This window comes from Somniosus microcephalus, chromosome 16, assembly GCF_052327205.1.
Source record: "Somniosus microcephalus isolate GS21.2 chromosome 16, FLI_Smic_1.0, whole genome shotgun sequence".
NCBI classification, from domain to species: Eukaryota; Metazoa; Chordata; class Chondrichthyes; order Squaliformes; family Somniosidae; genus Somniosus; species Somniosus microcephalus.
The window spans coordinates 52,473,637-52,498,744 of NC_141002.1; the positions used below are offsets into that span (position 1 = coordinate 52,473,637).

Here is a 25,108-nt window from a genome sequence, read left to right on the forward strand (position 1 = left end):
CAAAGGCTATCACTCTCTGAACGTGCAATTGGTGTGCGACCACAGGCAGCGCATCCTCACTGCCAATGCCCGCTATCCTGGCAGCATTCACAATGCATTCATCCTGAGCCAGACTGGTGTCCCAGAACTGGGGCAGCATGGTGGCATAGTGGTTAGCACTGTTGCCTCACAGCGCCAGAGACCCGGGTTCGAATCCGGCCTCGGGCGACTGTCTGTGTGGAGTTTGCACATTCTCCCCGTGTTTGCGTGGGTTTTCTGCGGGTGCTCCGGTTTCCTCCCACAGTCCAAAGATGTGCGGGTTAGGTTGATTGGCTATGATAAATTGACCCTTAGTGTTAGGGGGATTAAATACATGGGGTTACAGGGATAGGGTGGGATATGTGTTGGTGTAGGGGTTACGGGGATCGGGTGGGATATGTGTCGGTGCAGGCTCGATGGGCCGAAATGGCCTCTATCTGCACTGTGGGGTTTCTGTGATTCTGTGAACTGTTCCAACCACTGCATCAACCTCGTGGCTGGCTCTTCGGGGACAAGGGTTATCCACTCCCCACCTGGCTGATGACACCCCTCCGTAACCCCAACACTCCTGTTGAGCTCACATACAATGAGAGCCATAGCACCACCAGGAACATCATTGAGCAGATGATCGGCGTGCTGAAGCAATGGTTCCGGTGTCTTGACCACTCTGGAGGAGCCCTGCTGTACCCCCCCGATCATATATTGGTTTTCATTGTTGTGTGCTGCATGCTGCACAACCTGGCCATTCTGAGGACCCAGCCTTTGCCACCAGGGATTGGTGGACCACCTCAGGAGGAGGAAGAGGGAGAGGAGGATGAGGCGGAGGAGGAGGATGAAGAGGAGGAGCAGCAACAACAACGTGGGAGGGAGGCGCTTAATGTTGCTTTTGCAAGGGCTGTCCATGAACGCCTCATAACACAGCGCTTCCGATGAATGACAGAGAAGATGGCATTTGGGATCAACAACCACATCATTACAGCCATCCCGCAGCCCCTATTACCAGCCAAAGTTCCAATGAGAAACATGAGCAAATTTGTAACGTTTAAATAAATATTTTTATTCTTCTGAACAACTTTGTCTTATTAAGCACAACCAATGACAAACAGACACAATAATTTATTAACAAACACAACTGGTTCTTAGCACATTGAAATAATTCTTAACAGAGTGAACAATATATTTACAAACATATCCATCTTTGGTACAAACACTCCCCCCCCATTTGGTCGAAAAATTTTAGTTATTCGGTCTTCTTCAATGATCTCCCTCCCCTTCGCAATTCCCCCCTTCCCACCCTACTGCTTCTTCATAATGTGGCCCCAGTGGCTACAGCAATGCTGGTGGAAGGCTGCTGAATCTCAGATCCAGAGATTGCAGATGGCCTTGCAGGATGCCCTCGACCAGCCCTGGGCCTGCAGGGCCCGGCTGCGGACTGCACCAACTCTGCATGGGCAGCAGCAGTCTGGGCTGGCTGTGTTGCAGGCTGTGGCAAGTGCAATGGGGAAGTGGCAGTGGTGGGAGCAGGAATGCTGTCATCCTGAGAGAGGACAGCACCTTCCTGCTCGACCGACACACTGCCACTCCCCTGGGGAAGAACCTCAGCATCCGGAGCAATCTGCTCGAGCACAGGTTGCTGGCCTGCTGCGGCACCATCAGATCCCTGGTGAACAGTGGGCAACCCAGCTACGATGGCAGCAGTCAGCGCTTGCGTGGCATCAACCTGAGACTGCATCAGAGCAGTCTGACATTGGATGGCACCAACCAATGACTCGATTCCAGAACTAAGCCGTTGCGTTGCGTCGGCCTGTGCTGCAATAGATTCTGCCACCTCACCCATTACACGCGGCATGGGGTCTGGGTCCCCGCGGTCTCTCTGTAAGTCAACCATCCTCTGCAATGAGGCAAGGATGGGATCGAGGGTTTGTGCACAGATAACAGCTGTGCTGGCGGTGGACTCTTCCACTCTCCTAGCCAGTGCATTCATGCTCTCGGGCACCCTTACCATTGCAGCCATGAGCTCAGTATGCATGCTCATCACCTGAGTGTTCATCGCCGCGATATCGAGGTCCTCATCTGAGTCCTGTGCAGCAGAACTCGTGTACGCACTCACCCTCTGGGGAGATGGCCCCCGAGCTTCCCTTTCCCCATGGCATTGCTGCAGCCCACTGGGTCCCGGAGCTTCACCCACATCAGAGGCAATTCCTCTGCTCCCCTCCAGCGACCGCGTGGCTCCAGTATCCGATGTGTCGCCCTCGGGAGACGCAGGCAGTGAGTCTCCGGCTTGGTGTTCCTGATCCTCTCCGACGTCGCTACCACTGGGAGGCTGATGGACAGGCTGTTCAGATGGTGGCTCACTATCTGAAAGTGGGAAGGCACAAGAGTTGCTTTAACCTAAGCAGAGGGGGGCAGGAAGAGAACAAGGAATAGAGGCAGTATTCTTAGATGGAAAATAGGAAGGGCTCGTGTTGTGAGGGGGAAGTGGTATGAGAGAGGAGGGAGAGATGATGAACATACCGTTGCTGTCCCCAAGGGGGCCGACCTCTCCGACTGCCACAGCGCCCATGACATGGCTCGCGATTAGTCTGTGCACTCGTTCTTCCAGCTGTGTGAGGGGGTGCTGCTCTGCCTGACCTCCTCCCATGCGTTGTTGCTCCCTCCTGTTATGAGAAAGCTTGGCCTGCAAGAAAAAGGACAGCGTGTGAGTGATATGTTTGGCAGATGTGCCTACCATAGTTGAATAGCCGTTAATGTCTACAAGGTATGAGATGTGGAAGTGACTTTTAGTAGATGGACATAGTTGTTGGGTGAGTGTTGGCGATTTGGCAGTTTATACCATCTGTGCACAGAGTGAGGTTGAGATGGTGGGATGTAGAGGTATTTCAAGCATCTACTCACACTGACCACCCAAGTGAGGTTGTTGAACTTCTTGCGGCACTGTGTGTGAGTCCTTTGGACCAGGCTCCTGGACGATATGTAACGGGCCACCTCCCTCCACACCCTTGTGAACTCCCGGGGCAATGGCCTCCTGCCAGTGTCTGGGAACAGCACTGCCCATCGGCGTTCCACCGCCACAACCAGAGCCTCCAATGCCTGGTCGCTAAACTGGCGAATCTCTCCCTGGGCCTCTGAGCAGCCATGAAATTCGTGGTTCAAGATTTGCACCTCCTTGTAGGCCCAGGTCAAAAGCAGCAATGATCAGGATGTGGCTGTGTAGCATGATTGACCCTCCCCTTTAAAACTGGAAGGCGCCAGTCGGTCTGAGGACTAGGTATGAGCTTGAGTAGCGCACTGAGGTAGCACCTCGTTCCCCGTCATTAGCGCCCTAAGAGAAGTGTGTAGTGCTTGATTTAGTGCTCCAACCACCTCCAAGGGCGCAGGATGCGAATTTAGTGTTCGTCGACGCTAAATTTTGTGCCCGGCCAATGTTAGCGCACCAAAATGGTCGATTACCGAATTATTCCCCCTAAAGGTTTATGGCTTCAAAGCAGTAGGGAGAGTGGGCAATTGTGTGGAGATGGACAAAAGTGGTCTTGGTAAAGGAATGGATGTTGGAGAAAAAGCTCAGTTTGACATATAGCAGTACTCCAACTTTCCGCACCTCCAAACTTAGCCCAGGGTCTTAGCCTAGTGTGTTAGCCTGGGGTGTTAGTCTGGGGTGTTAGTCTGGGGTGTTATTCTGGGGTGTTAGTCTGGGGTGTTAGTTTGGGGTGTTAGTCTGGGGTGTTAGTCTGGGGTGTTAGTCTGGGGTGTTAGACTGGGGTGTTAGCCTGGGGTGTTAGCCTGATGTGTTAGTCTGGGGTTTTAGTCTGGGGTGTTAGTCTGGGGTGTTAATCTGGGGTGTTATTCTAGGGTGTTAGTCTGGGGTGTTAGTTTGGGGTGTTAGTCTGGGGTGTTAGTCTGGGGTGTTAGACTGGGGTGTTAGCCTGGGGTGTTAGCCTGGTGTGTTAGTCTGGGGTTTTAGTCTGGGGTGTTAGTCTGGGGTGTTACTCCGGGTTGTTAGTCTGGGGTTTTAGTCTGGGGTGTTAGTCTGGGGTGTTAGTCAGGGGTGTTACTCTGTTGTTAGTCTGGGGTTTTAGTCTGGGCTGTTAGTCTGGGGTGTTAGTCTGGGGTGTTAGCCTAGGGTGTTAGTCTGGGCTGTTAGTCTGGGGTGTTAGTCTGGGGTGTTAACCTAGGGTGTTAGTCTGGGGTGTTAGTCTGGGGTGTTAGTCTGGGGTGTTATTCTGGGGTGTTAGTCTGGGGTGTTAGTTTGGGGTGTTAGTCTGGGGTGTTAGTCTGGGGTGTTAGACTGGGGTGTTAGCCTGGGGTGTTAGCCTGGTGTGTTAGTCTGGGGTTTTAGTCTGGGGTGTTAGTCTGGGGTGTTAGTCTGGGGTGTTATTCTAGGGTGTTAGTCTGGGGTGTTAGTTTGGGGTGTTAGACTGGGGTGTTAGCCTGGGGTGTTAGCCTGGTGTGTTAGTCTGGGGTTTTAGTCTGGGGTGTTAGTCTGGGGTGTTACTCCGGGTTGTTAGTCTGGGGTTTTGGTCTGGGGTGTTAGTCTGGGGTGTTAGTCAGGGGTGTTACTCTGTTGTTAGTCTGGGGTTTTAGTCTGGGCTGTTAGTCTGGGGTGTTAGTCTGGGGTGTTAGCCTAGGGTGTTAGTCTGGGCTGTTAGTCTGGGGTGTTAGTCTGGGGTGTTAACCTAGGGTGTTAGTCTGGGGTGTTGGTCTGGGGTGTTCATCTGGGGTGTTAGTCTGCGGTGCTAGCCTGGGGTGTTAGCCTGGGGTGTTAGCCTGGGGTGTTAGTCTGGGGTGTTAGCCTAGGGTGTTAGTCTGGGGTGTTGGTCTGGGGTGTTGGTCTGGGGTGTTAGTCTGGGGTGTTAGGTTGGGGTGTTAGCCTAGGGTGTTAGTCTGGGGTGTTGGTCTGGGGTGTTAGGCTGGGGTGTTAGTCTGGGGTGTTAGTCTGGGGTGTTAGTCTGGGGTGTTTGTCTGATTTGTTAGCCTGGTGTGTTAGTCTGGGGTTTTAGTCTGAGGTGTTATTCTGCGGTGTTAGGCTAGGGTGTTAGCCTGAGGTGTTCGTCTGGGGTGTTAGTCTGGTGTGTTAGCCTGGGGTGTTAGTCTGGGGTGTTAGCCTGGGGTGTTAGCCTGGGGTGTTAGTCTGGTGTGTTAGTCTGAGGTGTTAGTCTGGGGTGTTAGACTGGGGTGTTCCTGGGGTGTTAGTCTGGGGTGTTAGGCTGGGGTGTTAGTCTGGGGTGTTAGTCTGGGGTGTTAGTCTGGGGTGTTAGCCTGCGGTGTTAGTCTGGGGAGTTTGTCTGATTTGTTAGCCTGGTGTGTTAGTCTGGGGTTTTGGTCTGAGGTGTTATTCTGCGGTGTTAGGCTAGGGTGTTAGCCTGAGGTGTTCGTCTGGGGTGTTAGTCTGATGTGTTAGCCTGGGGTGTTAGTCTGGGGTGTTAGCCTGGGGTGTTAGTCTGGTGTGTTAGCCTGGGGTGTTAGTCTGGGGTGTTAGCCTGGGGTGTTAGTCTGGTGTGTTAGTCTGAGGTGTTAGTCTGGGGTGTTAGACTGGGGTGTTAGCCTGGGGTGTTAGTCTGGGGTGTTAGTCTGGGGTGTTAGTCTCGGGTGTTAGTCTGGGGTATTAGCCTGGGATGTTAGTCTGGGGTGTTAGTCTCGGGTGTTAGCCTGAGGTGTTAGCCTGCGGTGTTAGTCTGGTGTGTTACTCTGGGATGTTAGTCTGAGGTTTTAATCTGGGGTGTTAACCTGGGAGGATATTCTGGGGTGTTAGTCTGGGGTGTTAGTCTGGGGTGTTAGCCTGAGGTGTTAGTCTGGGGTGTTAGTCTAGGGTGTTAGTCTAGGGTGTTAGCCTGAGGTGTTAGTCTGGGGAGTTTGTCTGGTTTGTTAGCCTGGTGTGTTAGTCTGGGGTTTTAGTCTGAGGTGTTACTCTGGGGTGTTAGTCTGGGGTGTTAGTCTGGGGTGTTAGCCTGAGGTGTTCGTCTGTGGTGTTAGCCTGGTGTGTTAGTCTGGGGTGTTAGTGTGAGGTATTAGTCTGTGGTGTTAGCCTGGGGTGTTAGTCTGGCGTGTTAGTCTGGTGTGTTAGCCTGGGGTGTTAGTCTGGGGTGTTAGCCTGGGGTGTTAGTCTGGTGTGTTAGCCTGGGGTGTTAGTTTGGGGTGTTAGCCTGGTGTGTTAGCCTGGGGTGTTCCTGGGGTGTTAGTCTGGGGTGTTAGTCTGGGGTGCTAGTCTGAGGTTTTAATCTGGCATGTTTGTCTGGGTGTTAGTCTGGGGTGTAAGTCTTGGGTGTTAGTCTGAGGTATTAACCTGGTGTGTTAGCCTGGGGTGTTAGTCTGGGGAGTTAGTCTGAGGTGTTATTCTGGGGTGTTAGTCTGGGGTGTTAGCCTGGGGTGTTAGTGTGAGGTGTTAGTCTGGGGTGTTAACCTGGGGTGTTAGTGTGAGGTGTTAGCCTGGTGTGTTAGTCTGGGATGTTAGCCTGGGGTGTTAGTCTGGGGTATTTGCCTGTGGTGTTAGCCTGGTGTGTTAGTCTGGGGTGTTCGTCTGGGGTGTTAGTCTGGGTGTTGGTCTGGGGTATTGGTCTGGGGTGTTGGTCTGGGGTGTTGGTCTGGGGTGTTGGTCTGGGGTGTTTGCCTGTGGTGTTAGCCTGGGGTGTTGGTCTGGGGTGTTAGTCTGGGGTGTTAGCCTGGGGTATTAGTCTGGGGTGTTAGCCTGGGGTGTTTGTCTGGGGTGTTAGCCTGGAATGTTAGTCTGGGGCGTTAGTCTGGTGTGTTATCCTGAGGTGTTAGTCTGGGGTGTTAGTCTGGGGTGTTAGTCTGGGGTGTTAGTTTGGGGTGTTAGCCTGGTGTGTTAGTCTGGTGTGTTAGTCTGGTGTGTTAGCCTGGGGTGTTAGTCTGGGGTGTTTGTCTGGGGTGTTCATCTGGGGTGTTAGTCTGGTGTGTTAGCCTGAGGTGTTAGCCTGAGGTGTAGTCTGGGGTGTTAGTCTGGGGTGTTAGCCTGGGGTGTCAGTCTGAGGTGTTAGTCTGTGGTGTTACTCCGGGATGTTAGTCTGGGGTTTTAGTATGAGGTGTTATTCTGGGGTGTTAGTCTGGCGTGTTAGCCTGGGGTGTTAGTCTGGGGTGTTACTCTGGCGTGTTAGCCTGGGGTGTTAGTCTGGGGTGTTAGCCTGAGGTGTTAGTCTTGGGTGTTAGTCTGGGGTGTTATTCTGGGGTGTTAGTCTGGGGTGTTAGTCTGGGGTGTTAGCCTGGGGTGTTAGTCTGGGGTGTTAGTCTGGGGTGTTAGCCTGGGGTGTTAGTCTGGGGTGTTAGTCTGGGGTGTTAGTCTGGGGTGTTAGTCTGAGGTTTTAATCTGGGGTGTTAGTCTGGTGTGTTAGTCTGGTGTGTTAGTCTGGGGTGTTATTCTGAGGTGTTTACCTGGTGTGTTAGCCTGGGGTGTTAGTCTGGGGTGTTCACCTGGGGTTTTAGCCTGGGCTGTAAGTCTCGGGTGTTAGCCTGGGGTGTTAGTCTGGGGTGTTAGTCTGAGGTGTTAGTTTGATATGTTAACCTGGGGTGTTAGTCTGTGGTGTTAGTCTGGGGTGTTAACCTGGGGGTGTTAGTCTGGGGTGTTATTCTGGGGTGTTAGCCTGGGGTGTTAGCCTGGGGTTTTAGTCTGCGGTTTTAGTCTGGGTGTTAGTCTGGGGTGTTAGTCTGGGGCGTTAGTCTGGGGTGTTAGCCTGAGGTGTTAGTCTGGGGTGTTAGTTTGCTGTGTTAGTCTGGGGTGTTAGTCTGGGGTGTTAGTCTCTGGGTGTTAGTCTGGGGTGTAACCCTGGGGTGTTAGTTTGGGGTGTTAGTCTGTGGTGCTAGCCTGGGATGTTAGCCTGAGGTGTTAGTCTGGGGTGTTAGTCTGGGGTGTTAGCCTGGGTTGTTTTTTTAAAATTCATTGATGGGATGTGGGCGTTGCTGGCTAGGCCTGCATTTTGTGCCCATCCCTAATTGCCCTTGAGAAGATGGTGGTAGCCGCCTTCTTGAACCACTGCAGTCCATATGGTGTAGGTACACCCACAATGCTGTTAGGAAGGGTGTTCCAGGATTTTGGCCCAGCGACAGTGAAGGAACGGCGATACAGGTCCAAGTCAGGATGGTGTATGGCTTGGAGTGGAACTTGTAGGTGGTGATGTTCCCATGCGTCTGCTGCCCTTGTCCTTCTAAGTGGTAGAGGTCGCGGGTTTGGAAGGTGCTGTTGAAGGAGCTTTGGCGAGTTGCTGCAGTGCATCTTGTAGATGGTACACACTGCAGCCACAGTGCGCCGGTGGTGGAGGGAGTGAATGTTGAAGGTGGTGGATGGAGTGCCAATCAAGCGGGCTGCTTTATCCTGAATGGTGTCGAGCTTCTTGTGTGTTGTTGGAGCTGCACTCATCCAGGCAAGTGGCGAGTATTCCATCACACTCCTGACTTGTGCCTTGTAGATAGTGGAAAGGCTTTGGGGAGTCAGGAGGTGAGACACTCGCCACAGAATTCCCAGCCTCTGGCCTGCTTTTGTAGCCACAGTATTTATATGGCTGGTCCAGTTCAGTTTCTGATCAATGGTAACCCCCAGGATGTTGATAGTGGGGGATTCAGCATTGGTAATGCCATTGAATGTCAAGGGGAGATGGTTAGAGTCTCGCTTGTTGGAGATGGTCATTGCCTGGGGTGTTAGTTTGGGGTGTTAGCCTGGGATGTTAGCCTGATGTGTTAGTCTCGGGTGTTAGTCTCGGGTGTTAGTCTGGGGTGTTAGTCTGGGGTGTTAGTCTGGGATGTTAGCCTGAGTTGTTAGTCTGAGGTGTTAGCCTGGGGTGTTAGCCTGAGTTGTTAGTCTGAGGTGTTAGTCTGAGGTGTTAGCCTGAGGTGTTAGCCTGAGGCGTTAGTCTGAGGTGTTAGCCTGAGGTGTTAGTCTGAGGCGTTAGTCTGAGGCGTTAGCCTGAGGTGTTAGCCTGGGGTGTTAGCCTGAGTTGTTAGTCTGAGGTGTTAGCCTGAGGTGTTAGTCTGAGGCGTTAGTCTGAGGTGTTAGCCTGAGGTGTTAGCCTGGGGTGTTAGCCTGAGTTGTTAGTCTGAGGTGTTAGTCTGAGATGTTAGCCTGGGGTGTTAGCCTGAGGTGCAGCCAGGGAGGTTGATGGTGTCAAGGCTGGAGCCACATAGGTACTGTCCCATTCAAGGAGAAATCTTTTGTTTTGCCGATGTTAAGTTGGTGGAAGTTTTGTCTCACCCATATCTTCATGTCAGATATGCAGTTCGAGAATGCAGCTACAGCTGTACGGTTGGTATAGGAGACGGAGTGGTAAAACTGGTGTTCACTGTACATGTAGAAGTTGACCTGTTGCTTCTGGAAAGATATTGTTGAGGGCATCATATAAATGATGAGGGTATCCAGGATGGAGCTCTGAAGTTACACTGGAGATGAATGCACTGATGCAGGGAACTGATAAATAGCAAACAAGAGAAGTTGGATTTTTTTGCTTCTTTTAAGTATATTGATTGAAGGATATATATTTTTTACTTCAGGAGCTTCCTTGGCAAAGCTGTGACAATGAATGGAACACGAACGCTTGTTTCTCTAACTACTCTCTGATCGTTACCACTAACATGACCAGCGCAGTGACAGAATTCTGGGAGTAAGTGATGCTCATTCTGTCTGTTGAATTGGAGTATATTAGGAACTATGATTTTCGAAGACAATTACTAGTGATAGACTTTGTTTAATTGTAATTATGTAAAATGTAAGACTTGCCAAATACATAAAGGATATTCACTGAATGCATGCTGGACACACTGCCCAAGATCTTCCAACCTCCATTGATTGGGACATATCTTGAAGGGGTGAGGTGTGGGACTTCTGTTTGTCATGGAGATCTGCCCTTGATCCTGGTCAACCTTCCAGCCTTGGATCATTAACATTTTGGAGGCAGGCTTTGGAGGGCTGCTGCAGCATGAGGATGCATGTAGGTGGCCTGCAAAAACAAAATAAATTAAAAAAATCTGTGGTTTCCTCTTTGACTGATGCTAGGCAAGGTTTTGCGAAAGCTCACACAAATCCAGGCACAAAAAAATGTCTGGGTCTCACTGCCACCAACACAACGCTAGATGCCTGCGCCTAAGAGGTATCCTTTGTGTCTAGCAGTTAAACCAAGCAAGTTGTGGGAAATATGTCAGAAGACACAGTTCCCTGACCTGGATTTAATTGTACCCTCTACTGCCAGGCCCGGGTAGTGGGAATTGAGAAAAGGCATGGATGTGGCAGAGCATGTTCTCGAGACAAATTTAGGCACCAATCTGCCCCAGATCCACCAAAAGATTGGTGGGGGCACAGCAGGAAATCTAGGCCAGTGTTTGTCCAACTCCTGAACCTGACCACGTGACAGGTGGAATTTAAATAGTTTGCCTCTCAACTTTACTTGTGGCTATAGTTCAATCAGCAAATACTCCGGCCTCGTACCAGCTCATTGCTCTCTTTCAGCCTGTAAATTTCTCCTTAAACCCAAAGGTGGTGTTTTGTTTTCAGAGCAAAGTGGGGATGGAACAAAAAGGTGACTGGTGGTTCAGTGGGCTGGAACACTGCTGTTTTTCATCTCCTGGTTCTGGATTCAAATTCAACCAAGACTAATAAAGGGGCCATCGTAAAACATGTCTGGGACAGGCTCAAATAGTTCCTACTGGGCTCAAGTTTACATCACAAATCTGTTCTCACATCAGTTCAAGTAGGCACTGAAGTGGTACCATTACTTAGTGATGCCCAAAGGAAGGCTGATGTGGAAAATGGAAAGTCACTATGGTGCAGGAGAGGATGCTATTTGGAGCTTTGGATAAAGCTACATTTTTGGGACAGTTTAGAGGTCCTGTTATTCTGCATCTGACTCATGTTTCACCTAACCTGGGAGTGCTTGATGCTGACACTCGTCATTTCATTTCACTGAAAAGAGCCTGATAAGAGTAGGAAATATCTGATACAAACCTACCAAAGGAGCCCTAGGCAGCAGCAGGCAGTGCCTGGAGTATTCCTGCTCCTCTGAGCCCCACAACAATTATTCCAAACTTGCTGGATCATCACCTGAATGTGGAATGGAATAGCGGGTCTGTGCCAATGCTGCCTCTACACACTCAGGTGTGGATCACAGGTACATCACAATGGGATGATGTGAGTGGACATAAATGCTTCCTGTGAGGAAGAGAACCTGGTGAGATGGTTACCCCTGGGCTGCTTCCATGTAACTCCTAGTGACTGTTTCAAAAACCGTATTGCCAGAGAACTTGGAGCAGTTGTTTGTCTGGCTGGAGATGGAGAGTTAGAGTAAGTCTTATATAACAAGAGAAAATAACGATGAAGAATTTGATGTCATTGAGTTGAAACATGAGAAGAGTCATTTGTGGATGGAACCATTGAGAATAAATGGAGATTAAGGAGATCCGTGCATTGCTCTGAGATAATGAATGCGCGGCACATGATATATTTTTATATATTTTCAGGCGAAACATGCACCAAATTACCAATGGTCTGGATGAGCCAGGGAGTATACGATGGCCTTTGGCTGGCACACTGGCCCTCTCCTGGATGTTGGTCTATTTCTCAATCTGGAAAGGAGTGGAATGGACAGGAAAGGTATGACCAAGAAATTCCTGCCTTATTTTCTGTTCAGAAAAATCAAGAGAAGGAAACAAAATGGTACTCATTTAGTCAAGCTGAGTTCAACCAATGGTTTGTTGATCTTGGAAAAAAAAACATTTTTAAAAAATTCATCTCTGATTTACGTCTTGTGCTGCTCGCAACAGAAGATTAATCTTTAAATCCTGGAGACTGCAGGACAATCCTGGAGGTTTGGCAATCCTACTTGTTGGCCAAGATGTAGGCTGGGATTTTGTGGGGGTCAGCGGGCACCATCAGTGGCGGGTTGGGTGGGAAAGTGTTTTTTTTTTCACAGCGAGTCGGGACCTTGCTGTGAACCCGCCGTCACGTGCCTTTCCCAATATCGGGTCTGTCAGCGGCGTGGGACACAATTCAGGTCATTAGTGACTTGTTTAGAGCCACTTAAGAATGATTTTCAGCTTACCTTTTGCATTTGACAGCGTGTGGACCACATCTGTCAAGCTGAGGCGGGGGTTCAGTGGCCATTGAATCAGCTGGTGAGATGACAGCTTCAAATGTATAGTAAAAGTTCCCACCTTACAGAGATTATCTTCCCTCAGCAACAAGCTCTTCCTCACTGCATTTCAACAACTTTTCACCAAGTCTTTACACAAGTCTCCATCCAGTGTGACCTCATTACCTCTCTCACCATTGACAGATCGCCTCTGCCATCTCTACTTCACCTGCCATCTATTCCATCAGCATGGGTGCCCTTTATAATCTCTCACCTTGGTCCTCAGAATCCCACAACGATCAGCCCCAACACCAGCAGCACCAGGCACAGCAGCAGCACCAACAACAACACCAACCTTCTCCGCAATCACCTGATGCTGCACAGGACAGAGGGCATCCGCACCCGACCACATTGCTGCCTGTGAGGCCAGAGATGGCCTCATCATGGCCAGATTTACTTAACTTTACGCTGTACACATGGCTGCCACATGATGCGCCAGGTTGGCACCACCCCACACCAACACCATAAAACATCCCTACAATGCCCAAGCCATTCCTTTCACACTCATCACCATTCACTGCAACTCACTAATCCACTTCCAAAGGTGCACACAAATCTGTCCAAGAATGCAAAGTGTTGAAAATAAAGGTTTCAATGTTTGACAGCACATTAACAGAAACTTTACATGAACATTGCATAAAACACCCAAGTGCCTACGCTTGTGTGTAGTTAGTTGGTATGATTGCACTAGGATGAGTGTGAGTGTGAGGGGTGGCTAGTGAGATGGGGATGTGATAATGTAGATTGAGAGGGATAGGTGGAGGTGCAAGGTAAGTTGGTGTGAGTAAGGATGTGCATGAGTAGGGTAGGGGAGGCAGAGTGATGGGGATGTGATGAGAGGCACAGCAGTATGAGGTTGTGTGTGGCTTTGTACTAACGTTTAGTGATATACTGAGATAATTGAAATGTTTGCGGCACTGCACCCAGGTCCTCTTGATCACATCTCTGCTTGTGACCTCCTCTGCAATGTGCAACCAGGCTGTGTTGATCTCCTGGGGAGGTCTCTTCTGCCCATGGGGACCTCACTGTGTGCTCTAACTCCCTCCATAAGCATATGGAGGGAGTCTTGGGAGAGCCTGGGTGCAGCCCTGTGCCTTTGTGCAGTGATTGTCAGTGTTTGCAACACCTCAATGCTGTAGAACACTGACAGCACAAATGTCAAATTAAATTTGGCCAGGTTCCCTTTAAGGAAACCGGCTGATGACACGTCATAAAATGACATCACCAGACCCACTTCCTCTAATTGGCTTGAGAAACGCGCTGGGCGGGCTTAACAAGCCCTATCAAGGGAAATTCATTTCACCGAGCGGAATGGAGCCAGCAGCGGGGTCGGGACCCGCCACCGACATCGCCCGCCACGGACCCACCGAGGTTAGCAAAATCCCGACCGTAGTCTCTGTTGCAGTAAATTCTGCCATGTGTTACATTCATGTGTCTGTTTCTGGGTTTTTTTCTGCTTTCTCCTTAACAGGTGGTATATTTTTCTGCCACTTATCCTTACGTCATGCTGATCATTTTATTCTTCCGTGGAGTGACTCTCCCAGGAGCAAAGGAAGGCATTCTGTTTTACCTTACTCCCAATTTCAACAAGCTCTCAAACTCTCAGGTGCGTACAATGTGGATTTGGAATGTAGCAATATATAGGTTCAATTTAGTAAATAGTAACATCGACTGTAACCATACAGTGACCATTTGTTGGATTTTCTGCTCAATTGTCCTTGGGAGCGAGGCAGAAATGTTAGAGTTTTCTCTTCTTTCTTGTGTTTTTTCTCCTTCCTAAGTTGGACAGAGTCCTGACAGTGCAAATTGCACTTTGTAGGGAGTGGATTGATGGGTTGTATGGCCTTCTTCTGTTCCATACATTGCTAGCCTATCAAATTTATGTTTGACGATAACTTCTATTTCCTATTTGAATCAGTGGATTTGTTGATTCACCCTCAGCTTCTACTACCTTCTAACAGAATCATAGGGGGAGAAATTCATTATAGCCCTGTTTGGGGTGCTAGCTTTTAAAAGTTGAAAAAATTAGCAGCAGGCACTAATGTTTCTCAACTTTAAAAAAATTCAGATTTGCGCTCCAGGATAGAAGTGGAGCACTAAATCAAGCACTCTACTGAGCGCAACAGGCAGCAGGCGGGGCTGTAGGTGGGCCGTGTTGCACAATGGGCCATGCAGTGCTGCTTCATTGGAAGGCTCCTTCCCTCCTTTTTAAGGGAAGGGCCATCACTGCAGACTCTGCAAGGGGAAACTTACCTGGTCCCCGACAGCAGCCCGATCCGGCCCGATCAGCCTGATGCACTGCAGCAGAGTGCCGGGCTGATCGATCGCTAGGGAAAGAAGGAAAAAAAACAGAAAACGAACATTTGATTACTTTTTTTCCTACCTCGGCCACCTCGCCTTTAATTATTGCCCCGCCTCTCAATGAATGCCTCCTGCAGCTGCCGGTGTGGTTTTGCCACCCGGCGAGCTTGCAGGAGGTGAAACCGAAGCTCAGGACCGGGGTGCTACCGGGGCGATGCGCACAGCGATGATGTCACGATCTCCGGGCGAAGGAGATCGGAGCCCAACGCCATACCGCCACTGCAAACCTCCCACCGAATTCAGCGGGAGGCGATATTCTCGCCACGCCCAGGCAGTAAGTGGTTAGCGTCCCATTATCACCCCTGGAGGCGATAACGGGAGGTGCAAAGGTACCCAATTTATCCCCCATAGAATCTTACAGCACAGAAGCAGGTCATTTAAAAAAATTCATTCACGGGATTTGGACGTCACCGGATTGCCCATCCTTAATTGCCCTCAAGAAGGAGGTGGTGAGCTGCCTTCTTGAATACAACTGCATGGCTTGCTAGGCCATTTCAGAGGCCAGTTAAGAGTCAACCACATTGCTGTGGGTCAGAAGTCACATATAGGCCAGACCGGGTAAGGATGCAGATTTCCTTCCCTAAAGGACATTAGTGAACCAGATGGGTTTTTACAACAATCCAGTAGTTTCATGGTCACCATTACTGATACTAGCTTTTTATTCCAGATTTATTTATTTAATTGAATTTAAATTCCCCAGCTGCCGTGGTGGGATTATGAACTCATGTCCTCAGGTCAGTAGTCCAAGCCTCTGGATTACTGGTCCAGTAACATAACCACTATGCTACTGTACCCATCCTTCTACACATGATTCATGGGAAAATACATTGAACACAGACTGACTGACAGAGGGTTTACGAGGTATGGAGAAATCATTAATCCATGAGTTCAAAACAGTCAAGCAGGTTATATGCATTCTGGCAGCTGGGTACAGAGCTTTGGTCAGACCCCACCTGGAGTACTGCGTTCAGTTTTGGGCAGTGCCCGTCAGGAAAGATACATTGGCCTTGGAGTGGGTATAGCACAGATTCACCAGAATGATATCAGAGCTTAAAAAGTTAAATTATGAGGACAGGTTGCATAAACTTGATTTGTTTCCACTTGTGGGAAAAGCCAAAACTAGGGGCCATCAATACAAGATAGTTATTAATAAGTCCAATAGGGAAATAAGGAGAAATTTATTTACTCTGAGTGTGGTTAGAATGTGGAACTTGCTACCACAGGAAATGGTTGAGGCAAATAGCTTAGATGCTTTCAAAAGGAAACTAGATGACTACATGACAGAAAAGGGAACAGAAAGATATGCTGAAAGGCGGAGATAAGTTTAGAAAGTTGAGGGGTGATCTAATCGAGGTGTTTAAAATGATAAACGGATTCAATAGAGTAGATACAAAAAAACTATTTTCTCTTATAGAGGAATCTAGAAGAAAGGGGCACATTTTTAAAATTAGAGGAACTCTCACCCAAAAGACTGTGGATACTGAGTCAATTGAAATTTTCAAGACTGAGTTTGGCAGATTTTTATTCGGTAAGGATATCAAGGGATATGGAGGAAAGGCAGTTTAATGGAGTTGAGGTACAAATCAGCCATGTTTTTCATAATTCACATTAATGATTTGGACTTAGGAACAAGTACCTTAATATCAACATTTACAGATGATACCAAACTGGGGGGTATAGCTAACACGGAGGAAGAATGCAACATAATACAAGATATTAGAAAACTTGCACACTGGGCAGCTAAGCGGCAAATGAACTTTAACATAGATAAATATGAGGTGATGCACTTTGGTATGAAAAATGAAAAAAACACCTAGGGGGAGAAATTCGGTGGAGCCGCAAACGGGGTGCCCAGCTCGCCTGGGTGCCGGAATTACCGCTGCGATCAGAGCAGTTGCGACCGCCGGAAATTCAGCTTCTGCGCCCCAAGAGGGACACGGGGCGCTGCTCGAGGTGCTCCGCGTCCCTCTTAGGGCGCTGAAACTGAATATCGCAGTGCAAGGTGCCGCAGCACCACACGCTGCGGCATGGCACGCTGCGGTACTGCAGGCCTTCCTCCCATTCTTAAGGGAGAGGGGCCTGCACCAGCGCGATCGGAGATCGCGAGTGCCGGCAAAAGAGCCCGGCACCGAGGAGAAGTGCCGGGCTCTCGGAAAACTGCCGGCACTGCCACGGGGGGAGATCAGGAGGCCGGGGACGGAGGTGCTGGCAGGCGGCTGCCGAAAAAAACGGCCGCCCCACACTGCCACCTTAATTTGCGCCACTCTCGCCACAGGCAGGCCCTGTGAACCGGGCGCGATTTGCGAACAGCGCTACAGAGGCGGGCGCTACCAAATATCGCGGTCGGGGCGGTAGCGGGGCGCTGCGCACACCAATGACGTCATCGGTGGCGGCGCAGTGCAACAGGCTAACGCCGCCATTAGCGCCCCAGCTAAATATCGCGGGAGGCGTAGCTAGTGGCGCTAAAGCCACTGAGTGCCCTCTTTAGGCACTAACTGGTGGCGCAGCCCACCGAATTTCTAACTCCTACACTTTAGAAGATAAGATATGAATGGAGTAGAAGAGCAAAGGGATCCAGGGATCCAGGTGAACAAATCATTAACAGCAGCATCGTAGGTCAGCAAAGCAATTAAGAATGCTAACAAAGCACAGGAAACTCTTTGATATCCGGCACCGATGGGACTGGGATGGTGCCAGTTGATTAAAAATTCCGGATGATGGAGAGGGTTATCTACCGAGGCTATTTTTAACAAACAAAAATAAAAAAGTCAAGAAATGTGCAGTATACAGTAATTGGGTACTCACCTACAGAATGTTGTGTTAAATGGATGGTGGAAGATGCTTGATTAAGTACAGTACTGCCAGTTGAGGGTAATCCATAACTCTTTAATTACTTAACAATGGCGGATCGGAAGAGACTACCGGCAGCGCGGGAGAGTCAAGACTCCTGTTATTGAGGTGTTCGGACTTCCAACAGTGCCAAGAAGCCGAGTAGTGGCAGTTTGGAGAACTACCCCCACTAACTAACTTGGCCACCGCGGGAGACTAGGACTCGGACTTGGCAACATTTCCAGTTATTGAGGTGTTGTTTTCGGAGTATGAATTTTGCTGGTTAATAGAGATTTACAGGTTAATAGAGACTACACGAGTTCAAACAGTTTGTTGAGATCGATACAGGAGAACCACGAAAACAGGTCTTAAGAAGATGGAGATTCCACGAGGACTGCTTGGGCAGTCACGTGGTTTGCGACATGACGTCATCGCGTTTACCCGTGTTTTCCCGCGCTCTTAAAGGGGCCACGCCCCGTACATACAAACACTATATACAAAACAAAGTAATGTCTAACACAATGGTACAGGCTTAGGCTGGTGTTAGAACATCGTAAAAGGGAATTATATACAGTTGCCCAGCGTTATTCAGTGGCTCCACCACACTATCCTCATTGCTGCTTTGGCTGAACAACGCTAGCTTAACATGGACCAGTGATTAAACCTGGAACTATCTGGGTCTGAATGATTCAGTTTGATGGTTTTAGGCACTCAATGCCAGCATCAAGCACTTTCAGGTCAGGTACAGATGGGATAGATGCAGGGTAGAGCTCCCTCTGTACTATTCATCAAGCACTTCAGGTACAGATCAGATGGATGGTAAAGCTCCCTCTACTTTGCTGCAACAATGGATGAAGATTTCCTCTGTGCATGAGATGTAGTGCAACCATAAACCTGTTCTTTATAAATGTGCTTACAATTTTGTTACACCTAGCACCCAAAGTAAATATTCTCCTAATGTGCCTAAACTGCCCCTTCAAAAGGTGCCACTTTAGGTTTGAACTGGTCGGCGCATGCGCTGTGCAGACTCCAATTAGTTCCATTGGCAATTGAGCCAAAGAGATCTAGAAAAGGCAAGTTTGGACTAATTTTTGTGGGCCTCGGAGGAGCAGGAGTTCTCCTCCAGGCACTGTCTGCTGCTGCACAGGGCTCCCATCCACTTCCTGATCGCAACTCCAGCTGCCGCCCCCACCCCACCCCATCTCTGAACCTACCTTACTGGTGGCTGGGGCGGCCCGATATTGGTAGGCCGCACTCCTGTTTGGTGCCCTGCAGCTCGCCGGCAGAGGCAGAGGCCTCAAAACTGCTACCGTCTTTTCAATTTGAGTGCGGGCAACCGGTTGGATCTGCTAATCTGATTCCCGAAATTTACAATCAACCCTAATGTGAGTCATGGTCTTAGCTGTATTATAATTAGTGAAATATTACCTTGAGTTATATTTTTGGTTGGCCTGGTTGGGATAAGTTTAGGTCTATTTTGTTTTAGGGAGTTGTTTTTGTTTAACCAGTGATCTACATTTAATTATTAACTATAATGGATGTTTACTCCTTTTGGGCAGGTCTGGCTTGATGCAGCTACACAGATCTTCTTCTCCTATGGACTGGGTCTGGGGTCACTTATTGCTTTGGGCAGTTACAATAAATTTCACAACAATATTTACAGGTAAAACATTTACATTATTTTAGTTGAGCGATGAACGGAGGAACTGCAATTCTTCCAATTGGAATACTTTCCAATTTCCAACCTTTGATGGAACTGAGCCTCACAATACTATGGTCTGATATGGTAGTGACATCCTTCTACATTGTTATGGAGTCCATAGAATCATAGAATGGTTACAGCACAGAAGGAGGCCATTCGGCCCGTCAAGCCCGTGCCAGCTCTCTGCAAGAGCACTTCAGCTAGTCCCACTCCCCCACCCTTTTTCCATAGCCCTGCAAAATATTTTCCTTCAGGTACTTATCCAATTCCCTTTTGAAAGCCATGATTGAATCTGCCTCCACCACCCTTTCAGGCAGTGAATTCCAGATCGTAACCACTCGCTGCATAAAAACGTATTCCCTCATGTCGCCTTTGGTTCTTCTGCCAATCACCTTAAATCTGTGTCCTCTGGTTCTCGACCCTTCCGCCAATGGGAACAGTTTCTCTCTATCTACTCTGCCTAGGTCCCTCATGATTTTAAACACCTCTATCAAATCTCCTCTCAATCTTCTCTGCTCTAAGGAGAACAACCCCAGCTTCTCCAGTTTATCCACGTAACTGAAGTCCCTCAGCCCTGGAACCATTCTTGTAAATGTTTTCTGCACCCTCTCTAAAGCCTTCACATTCTTCCTAAAGTGCGGTGACCAGAATTGGACACAATGCTCCAGTTGAGGCTGAACCAGTGTTTTATAAAGGTTCATCATAACTTCCTTGCTTTTGTAATCTATGCCTCTATTCATGAAGCCCAGGATCCTGTATGCTTTTTTTAACCACTTTCTCAATCCGCCCTGCCACCTTCAGTGATTTGTGCACATATACCCCCAGGTCTCTCTGTTCATGCACCCTCTTTAGAAGTGTACCCTTTAGTTTATATTGCCTCTCCTCATTCTTCCTACCAAAATGTATAATTTTGCACTTTTCTGTGTTAAATTTCATCTGCCACGTGTCCGCCCATTCTACCAGCCTGTCTATGTCCTCTTGAAGTCTATCACTATCCTCTTCACTGTTCACTATACTTCCAAGTTTTGTGTCATCTGCAAATATTGAAATTGTGCCCTGTACACCCACGTCCAAGTCATTAATATATATCAAGAAAAGCTGGAAGCTGGGTCCTAGTACCAACCCCTTCCTCCAGTCCGATAAACAATCATTTACCATTACTCTCTGTTTTTGGAAGTCCATGTACACCACATCAACCGCATTGCCCTCATCAACCCTCTCTGTTACCTCATCAAAAAACTCAATCAAATTAGTTAAACACGATTTGCCTTCAACAAATCCATGCTGGCTTTCCTTAATAAATCCACACTTGTCCAAGTGACTGTTAATTTTGTCCCGGATTATTGTTTCTAAAAGCTTCCCCATTACCGAGGTTAAACTGACCGGCCTGTAGTTGCTGGGTTTATCCTTACACCCTTTTTTGAACAAGGGTGTAACATTTGCAATTGTCCAGTCCTCTGGCACCACCCCCGTTTCTAAGGAGGATTGGAAGATTATGGCCTATGCCTCCACAATTTCCACCTTTATTTCCCTCAGCGTCCTAGCATGCATCCTGGTGACTTATCTACTTTAAGTACAGCCAGCCTTTCTAGTACCTCCTCTTTATCAATTTTTCTCCCATCCAGTATCTCAATTACCTCCTCTTTCACTATGACTTTGGCAGCATCTTCTTCCTTGGTAAAGACAGATGCAAAATACTCATTTAGTACCTCAGCCATGCCCTCTGCCTCCATGCGTAGTTCTCTATTTCAGTCCCTAATCGGCCCCACCCCTCCTCTGTTAGAATTCTTAAGGATTCGAACTAGATACCAATTAGCTACAGTGAATTTTTTATTAGTGCACACAGCAGACGGCAGTAATTTACAGTTCTGAATGGTTATTACCCATTCAGTCGCTGGACAGAGTAGCATGCATCATCTTCTTCTTTAGCTAGATAGGTGTTAGCCTCCAGCCAGCAGTACGCCTACCTACACAAGCTCGACATCCCTCGTGGATCTTCGACCCCTGTGCTTGACTGTTCACAAACCCTCTTTTATCCTCCAAAGTTCTGATCATATAACTTAAAAAGTCCAATTCTGTTTGTCCACATAATGTTTAAACTATTGTTTTTAAATTGCTTATCAAGCAATTTCCACACATCTTGAGTTCAGTTGCAGCAGACTTTTTTAACTGTTCATTATCTTTGCACAGATATTAGTTTTAGTCAATAACAGTATGCATTCAAGGTCAAAGCTCATTCTCGCACAAAAATACTGCTCGTTCAGCAAATAGCTATTAACTCTTTAAATTCTTACACCTCTTACTATTTATATGCCTATAGAAGACTTTTGGATTCCCTTTTATGTTAGCTGCCAATCTATTCTCATACTCTCTCTTTGCCCCTCTTATTTCCTATTTCACTTTCCTATGAACTTTCTATATTCAGCCTGGTTCTCACTTGTATTCTCAACCTGATATCTGTTATGTGCCCCTTTTTCTGCTTCATCTTACCCTCTTTTTCTTTTGTCATCCAGGGAGTTCTGGCTTTGGTTGTCCTACATTTCCCCCTCGTGGGAATGTACCTTGACTGTACCCAAACTATTTCCTCTTTAAAGGCAGCCCATTGTTTGATTATAGTTTTGTCTGCCAATCTTTGATTCCAATTTACCTGGCCCAGATCCATTCTCAACCACTGAAATTGGCCTACCTCCAATTAATTATTTTTGCTCTAGATTGCTCCCTGTCCTTTTCTATAGCTAGTCTAAACCTTATGATACTGTGATCACTGTTTCCTAAAGTTTCCCCTACTAACACTGGCTCTACTTGACCCACCTCATTTCCCAGAACCAGATCCAGCAATGCTTCCTTCCTAGTTGGACCGGAAACATACTGATCAAGAAAGTTCTGCTGAACACACTTCAGAAATTCTTCCCCCTCTCTGCCCTTTACACTATTGCTATCCCAGTCTATATTAGGATATTTGAAGTCCCCCAGTATCACTACTCTATAGTTCCTGCACCTCTCTGTAATTTCCCTGCAAATTTGCTCCTCTATATCCTTCCCACCAGTTGGCAGCCTAGAGAATACACCTAATAGTGTAATGGCACCTCTATTATTTCTCAACTCTAACCAAATAGATGATGTCATCGCTGTGCGCAGCACCCGCTCACGCCCTGCTCGAGCCCTGCTCGTGATCTTTGGTAGCTCCCCCAGACTTACTGCCGGATGCCAAGTCCGACAGGGTCAGGGGGGCCTATCTGTGGCCGGGGTGGTGCTAAGGTGTTGCTGGCCGCCTGCCAGCACCTGCCCCCGTTGCCATCCCCGGCCTCCTGAGCAGCCCCCCACCCCCCGTGGAGTGCCAGCTGCGCTCCAGGAGCCTGGCACTTCTCTTGAGTGCTGGGCTCTTTTGCCAGCACTCCGATCCCGGTGGCCCAGCTGGGCCCCGGGTCGCGTTGCCTTTAAGAAGGGGAGGAAGGCCTGCAGTTCCGCGGCATGTAGCGCCGCGATATTCACTCGCAGCACCCCAAGAGGGAGACAGGGTGCTTCCAGTAGCACCCCGTTTCCCTCTTGGGGCACTACCGGTGAATTTCAGCCACGGGGACGCTAATTTTTTTGGGGTGCTAAAAGTAGCGCCTTGGCGAAGTTAGCACCCCAAAGTGGGCGTGAATCAATCCCCCCCCCACCCCACTTATATCCAGGAATATTTAGTACCCAAGCCTGCCCTTTCTTGAGCCAGGTCTCTGTTAACGCCGCATCATATTCCCATGTGCCTATTTGCGCCTGCACCAATGTTATTTACCACACACATGCACTGTAAACCTATCTTAGATCTTCTTGTATTCTCTCTAAGTCTGACCCCACCTAGTACTGTACTATTTCTTATTCTAGTGCTACTTATCTCTCCCAATCCTTTGTGCACCTTGTTTATCCTTTCTAATGCTACATCCTGGTGCCCATCTCCCTGCCAAATTAGTTTAAACCCTCCCCAACAGATACAACAAAATGGCCAGGCTGACATAAATAAGGCTTTCAATCTCTGCCATGACAGTCATCGAGTGAATGCCTAATTAATCAATTGTTATGACACTTGATGCAGTTTATTCCTATTTGGGTCTGGGATTCCAGTAATTGCACTGAAAACCAAAAATGCCTTGCACTAGCCATTGACATAAACTTTACAGCACATTATTTACCCTGATTTTGAAGTGGCAAGTGATGGCCTTCCTGCAGATTAGAAGCAGCAAGTGACAATCTTCATAGTGGAAATGATGATTCCATGCTCCCAGCAGATAGTTACGCACACACGCACACACACAGGGCTACAGCATTGTCATCCCCATTTTCTGACCAGCACTCCCTGTGACAGTACCTCCCCACTGGGAGCATGATTGTGGAATTACTCTTACATAATTCTTTTATGAAATTATATTTAAATCGTCTATCATCTGATTCCCTTTTATATTTTAATATCCTATTACTTTGTAAAAAAAAATCTTCCCCTTCCCTCTGTTAGAGAGAAAGTTGTTGAGAGTCTGGTTTGTTTCTTAAAGCGGAACTTCACTGGCAGGATGAGTGCAAAGAATGACATGTACTCACCCTGACATAATGCTTCAGTGTAAGGTTCAGTGCACTGAATGATATGTACAGCCCTCGACGTCAATCCTTTCGTTTAAGTATAAATGTAAGTGCAAGGAATAAATATTTTGATCAGCCATCTCCAGAACTTTCACAAGGCTGACATCTAAATAGTTTAGTTGACAACTCCAATTGTATTCACATGAGAAAGAACTGGAGGGGGGGGGGAGGGAGGGAATCAGTGTTTATTTTCCTTTGTTACAGTATTTATAAAGGCAATAAAATATTTTACAGTTTCTGTCACTTCACATTTTCATGAGCCTCCCCTAAGACAGTTTAATGCGCCTTCTGGCAGCTTGGCTCAAGAACAGTAGAGCCCATTGCCAGGGAACAGGTCTCCTACGTGTTCATTGGAACACAGGACAGCGTGTGGGCCAGAGAGCTTGAAAAGGAATGAGAGAGAAAGAATGAAAAATAACAGAAAGTTATTAAGATGAAAATATATCGGGGTCTTTTCCAAATTCACAGATGTTTGAAAATTAGGTCCCTAGCAGTCACATCTTAAACAAGATTAATAGCCTTTGAACAAGAGATAAAATTAATTCTATGTGCCTGCTTTATCTTCCAGGGATTGCCTCATAGTCTGCAGTATAAACTCCTGTACCAGCATATTTGCTGGATTAGTCATCTTCTCAGTCATTGGATTCATGTCTCACATCACAAATAAACCAATAAACGAACTTGCCTCATCAGGTAAGATCAGAGTCTTTTATTCTATGATCCTTGATGATCCTTGTGTCTCTCTATAAATAATGTAAGGGCCAAACCCAATATTTGAACAACAGATGAGATTTGCAGACATTTTCTAATATGTGGCCTTTTGACGTTGGGCTTGTATCATTGGGCTGCTTCCACGCTCCATCCATCAAATAGATTACAGAAAAGTCTTTGATAGGTTATGTAGAACTTCCAGCTTGACCATTGCTGCCTATGTCTTTGCTCAAATCCACTTAGTTGCCTCAGGTTGGTTTGGGTGTCTGTACACAGTAACCTCCCAATTGTACTAGGGCCCTAAGCTAATAACCATAGTTGAAAATCAATGAGATACGCTAATTGAACAGATATGAGCATGTGAGCAGCCTGGTAGCACACACCATTAGAGCACGAGCAGGTTATGCCAGGGAAATCCTACATTACAACAGTGACTACACTACAAAAGTACTTCATTGGCTATAACGTCTGGTGGTCGTGAAAGGCGCTGTATAAATCCAAATCTTTCTTTCTTTTAATGGCAGTAGGTGAACTTATACCTTCAGTTAGTAAAACTGATCACTGTGCAGTCCTTGTTAAGACAAAATCTCATCTGCACCATTAGGACAGCCTCCATTGTGTAGTGTGATACTATCACCATCCTAAGTGGGACAGACTAAAGACACATCTAGTAGCCCAGAAATGGGTATCCAAGAAACCCATCAGCAGTGGCAAAATTGTATACCACCACAATATGTAACCTCACACATCCTTC

At 47.8% G+C, this 25,108-nt stretch overlaps 1 protein-coding gene across 2 annotated transcripts in view; it reads left to right on the forward strand.

Moving 5' to 3' along the window:
• Nucleotides 1–25,108, forward strand: part of LOC147106176 (sodium- and chloride-dependent GABA transporter 1-like) — a 96,228-nt gene that overhangs the window by 24,357 nt on the left and 46,763 nt on the right. For both annotated transcript variants that reach the window (XM_086009031.1, XM_086009032.1), the window contains 5 exons: nt 9,508–9,617; nt 11,467–11,599; nt 13,609–13,743; nt 18,887–18,990; nt 24,212–24,336. In XM_086009031.1, the coding sequence (XP_085865157.1) occupies nt 9,508–9,617; nt 11,467–11,599; nt 13,609–13,743; nt 18,887–18,990; nt 24,212–24,336 (607 nt within the window). The remainder of the gene's footprint in view (nt 1–9,507; nt 9,618–11,466; nt 11,600–13,608; nt 13,744–18,886; nt 18,991–24,211; nt 24,337–25,108) is intronic.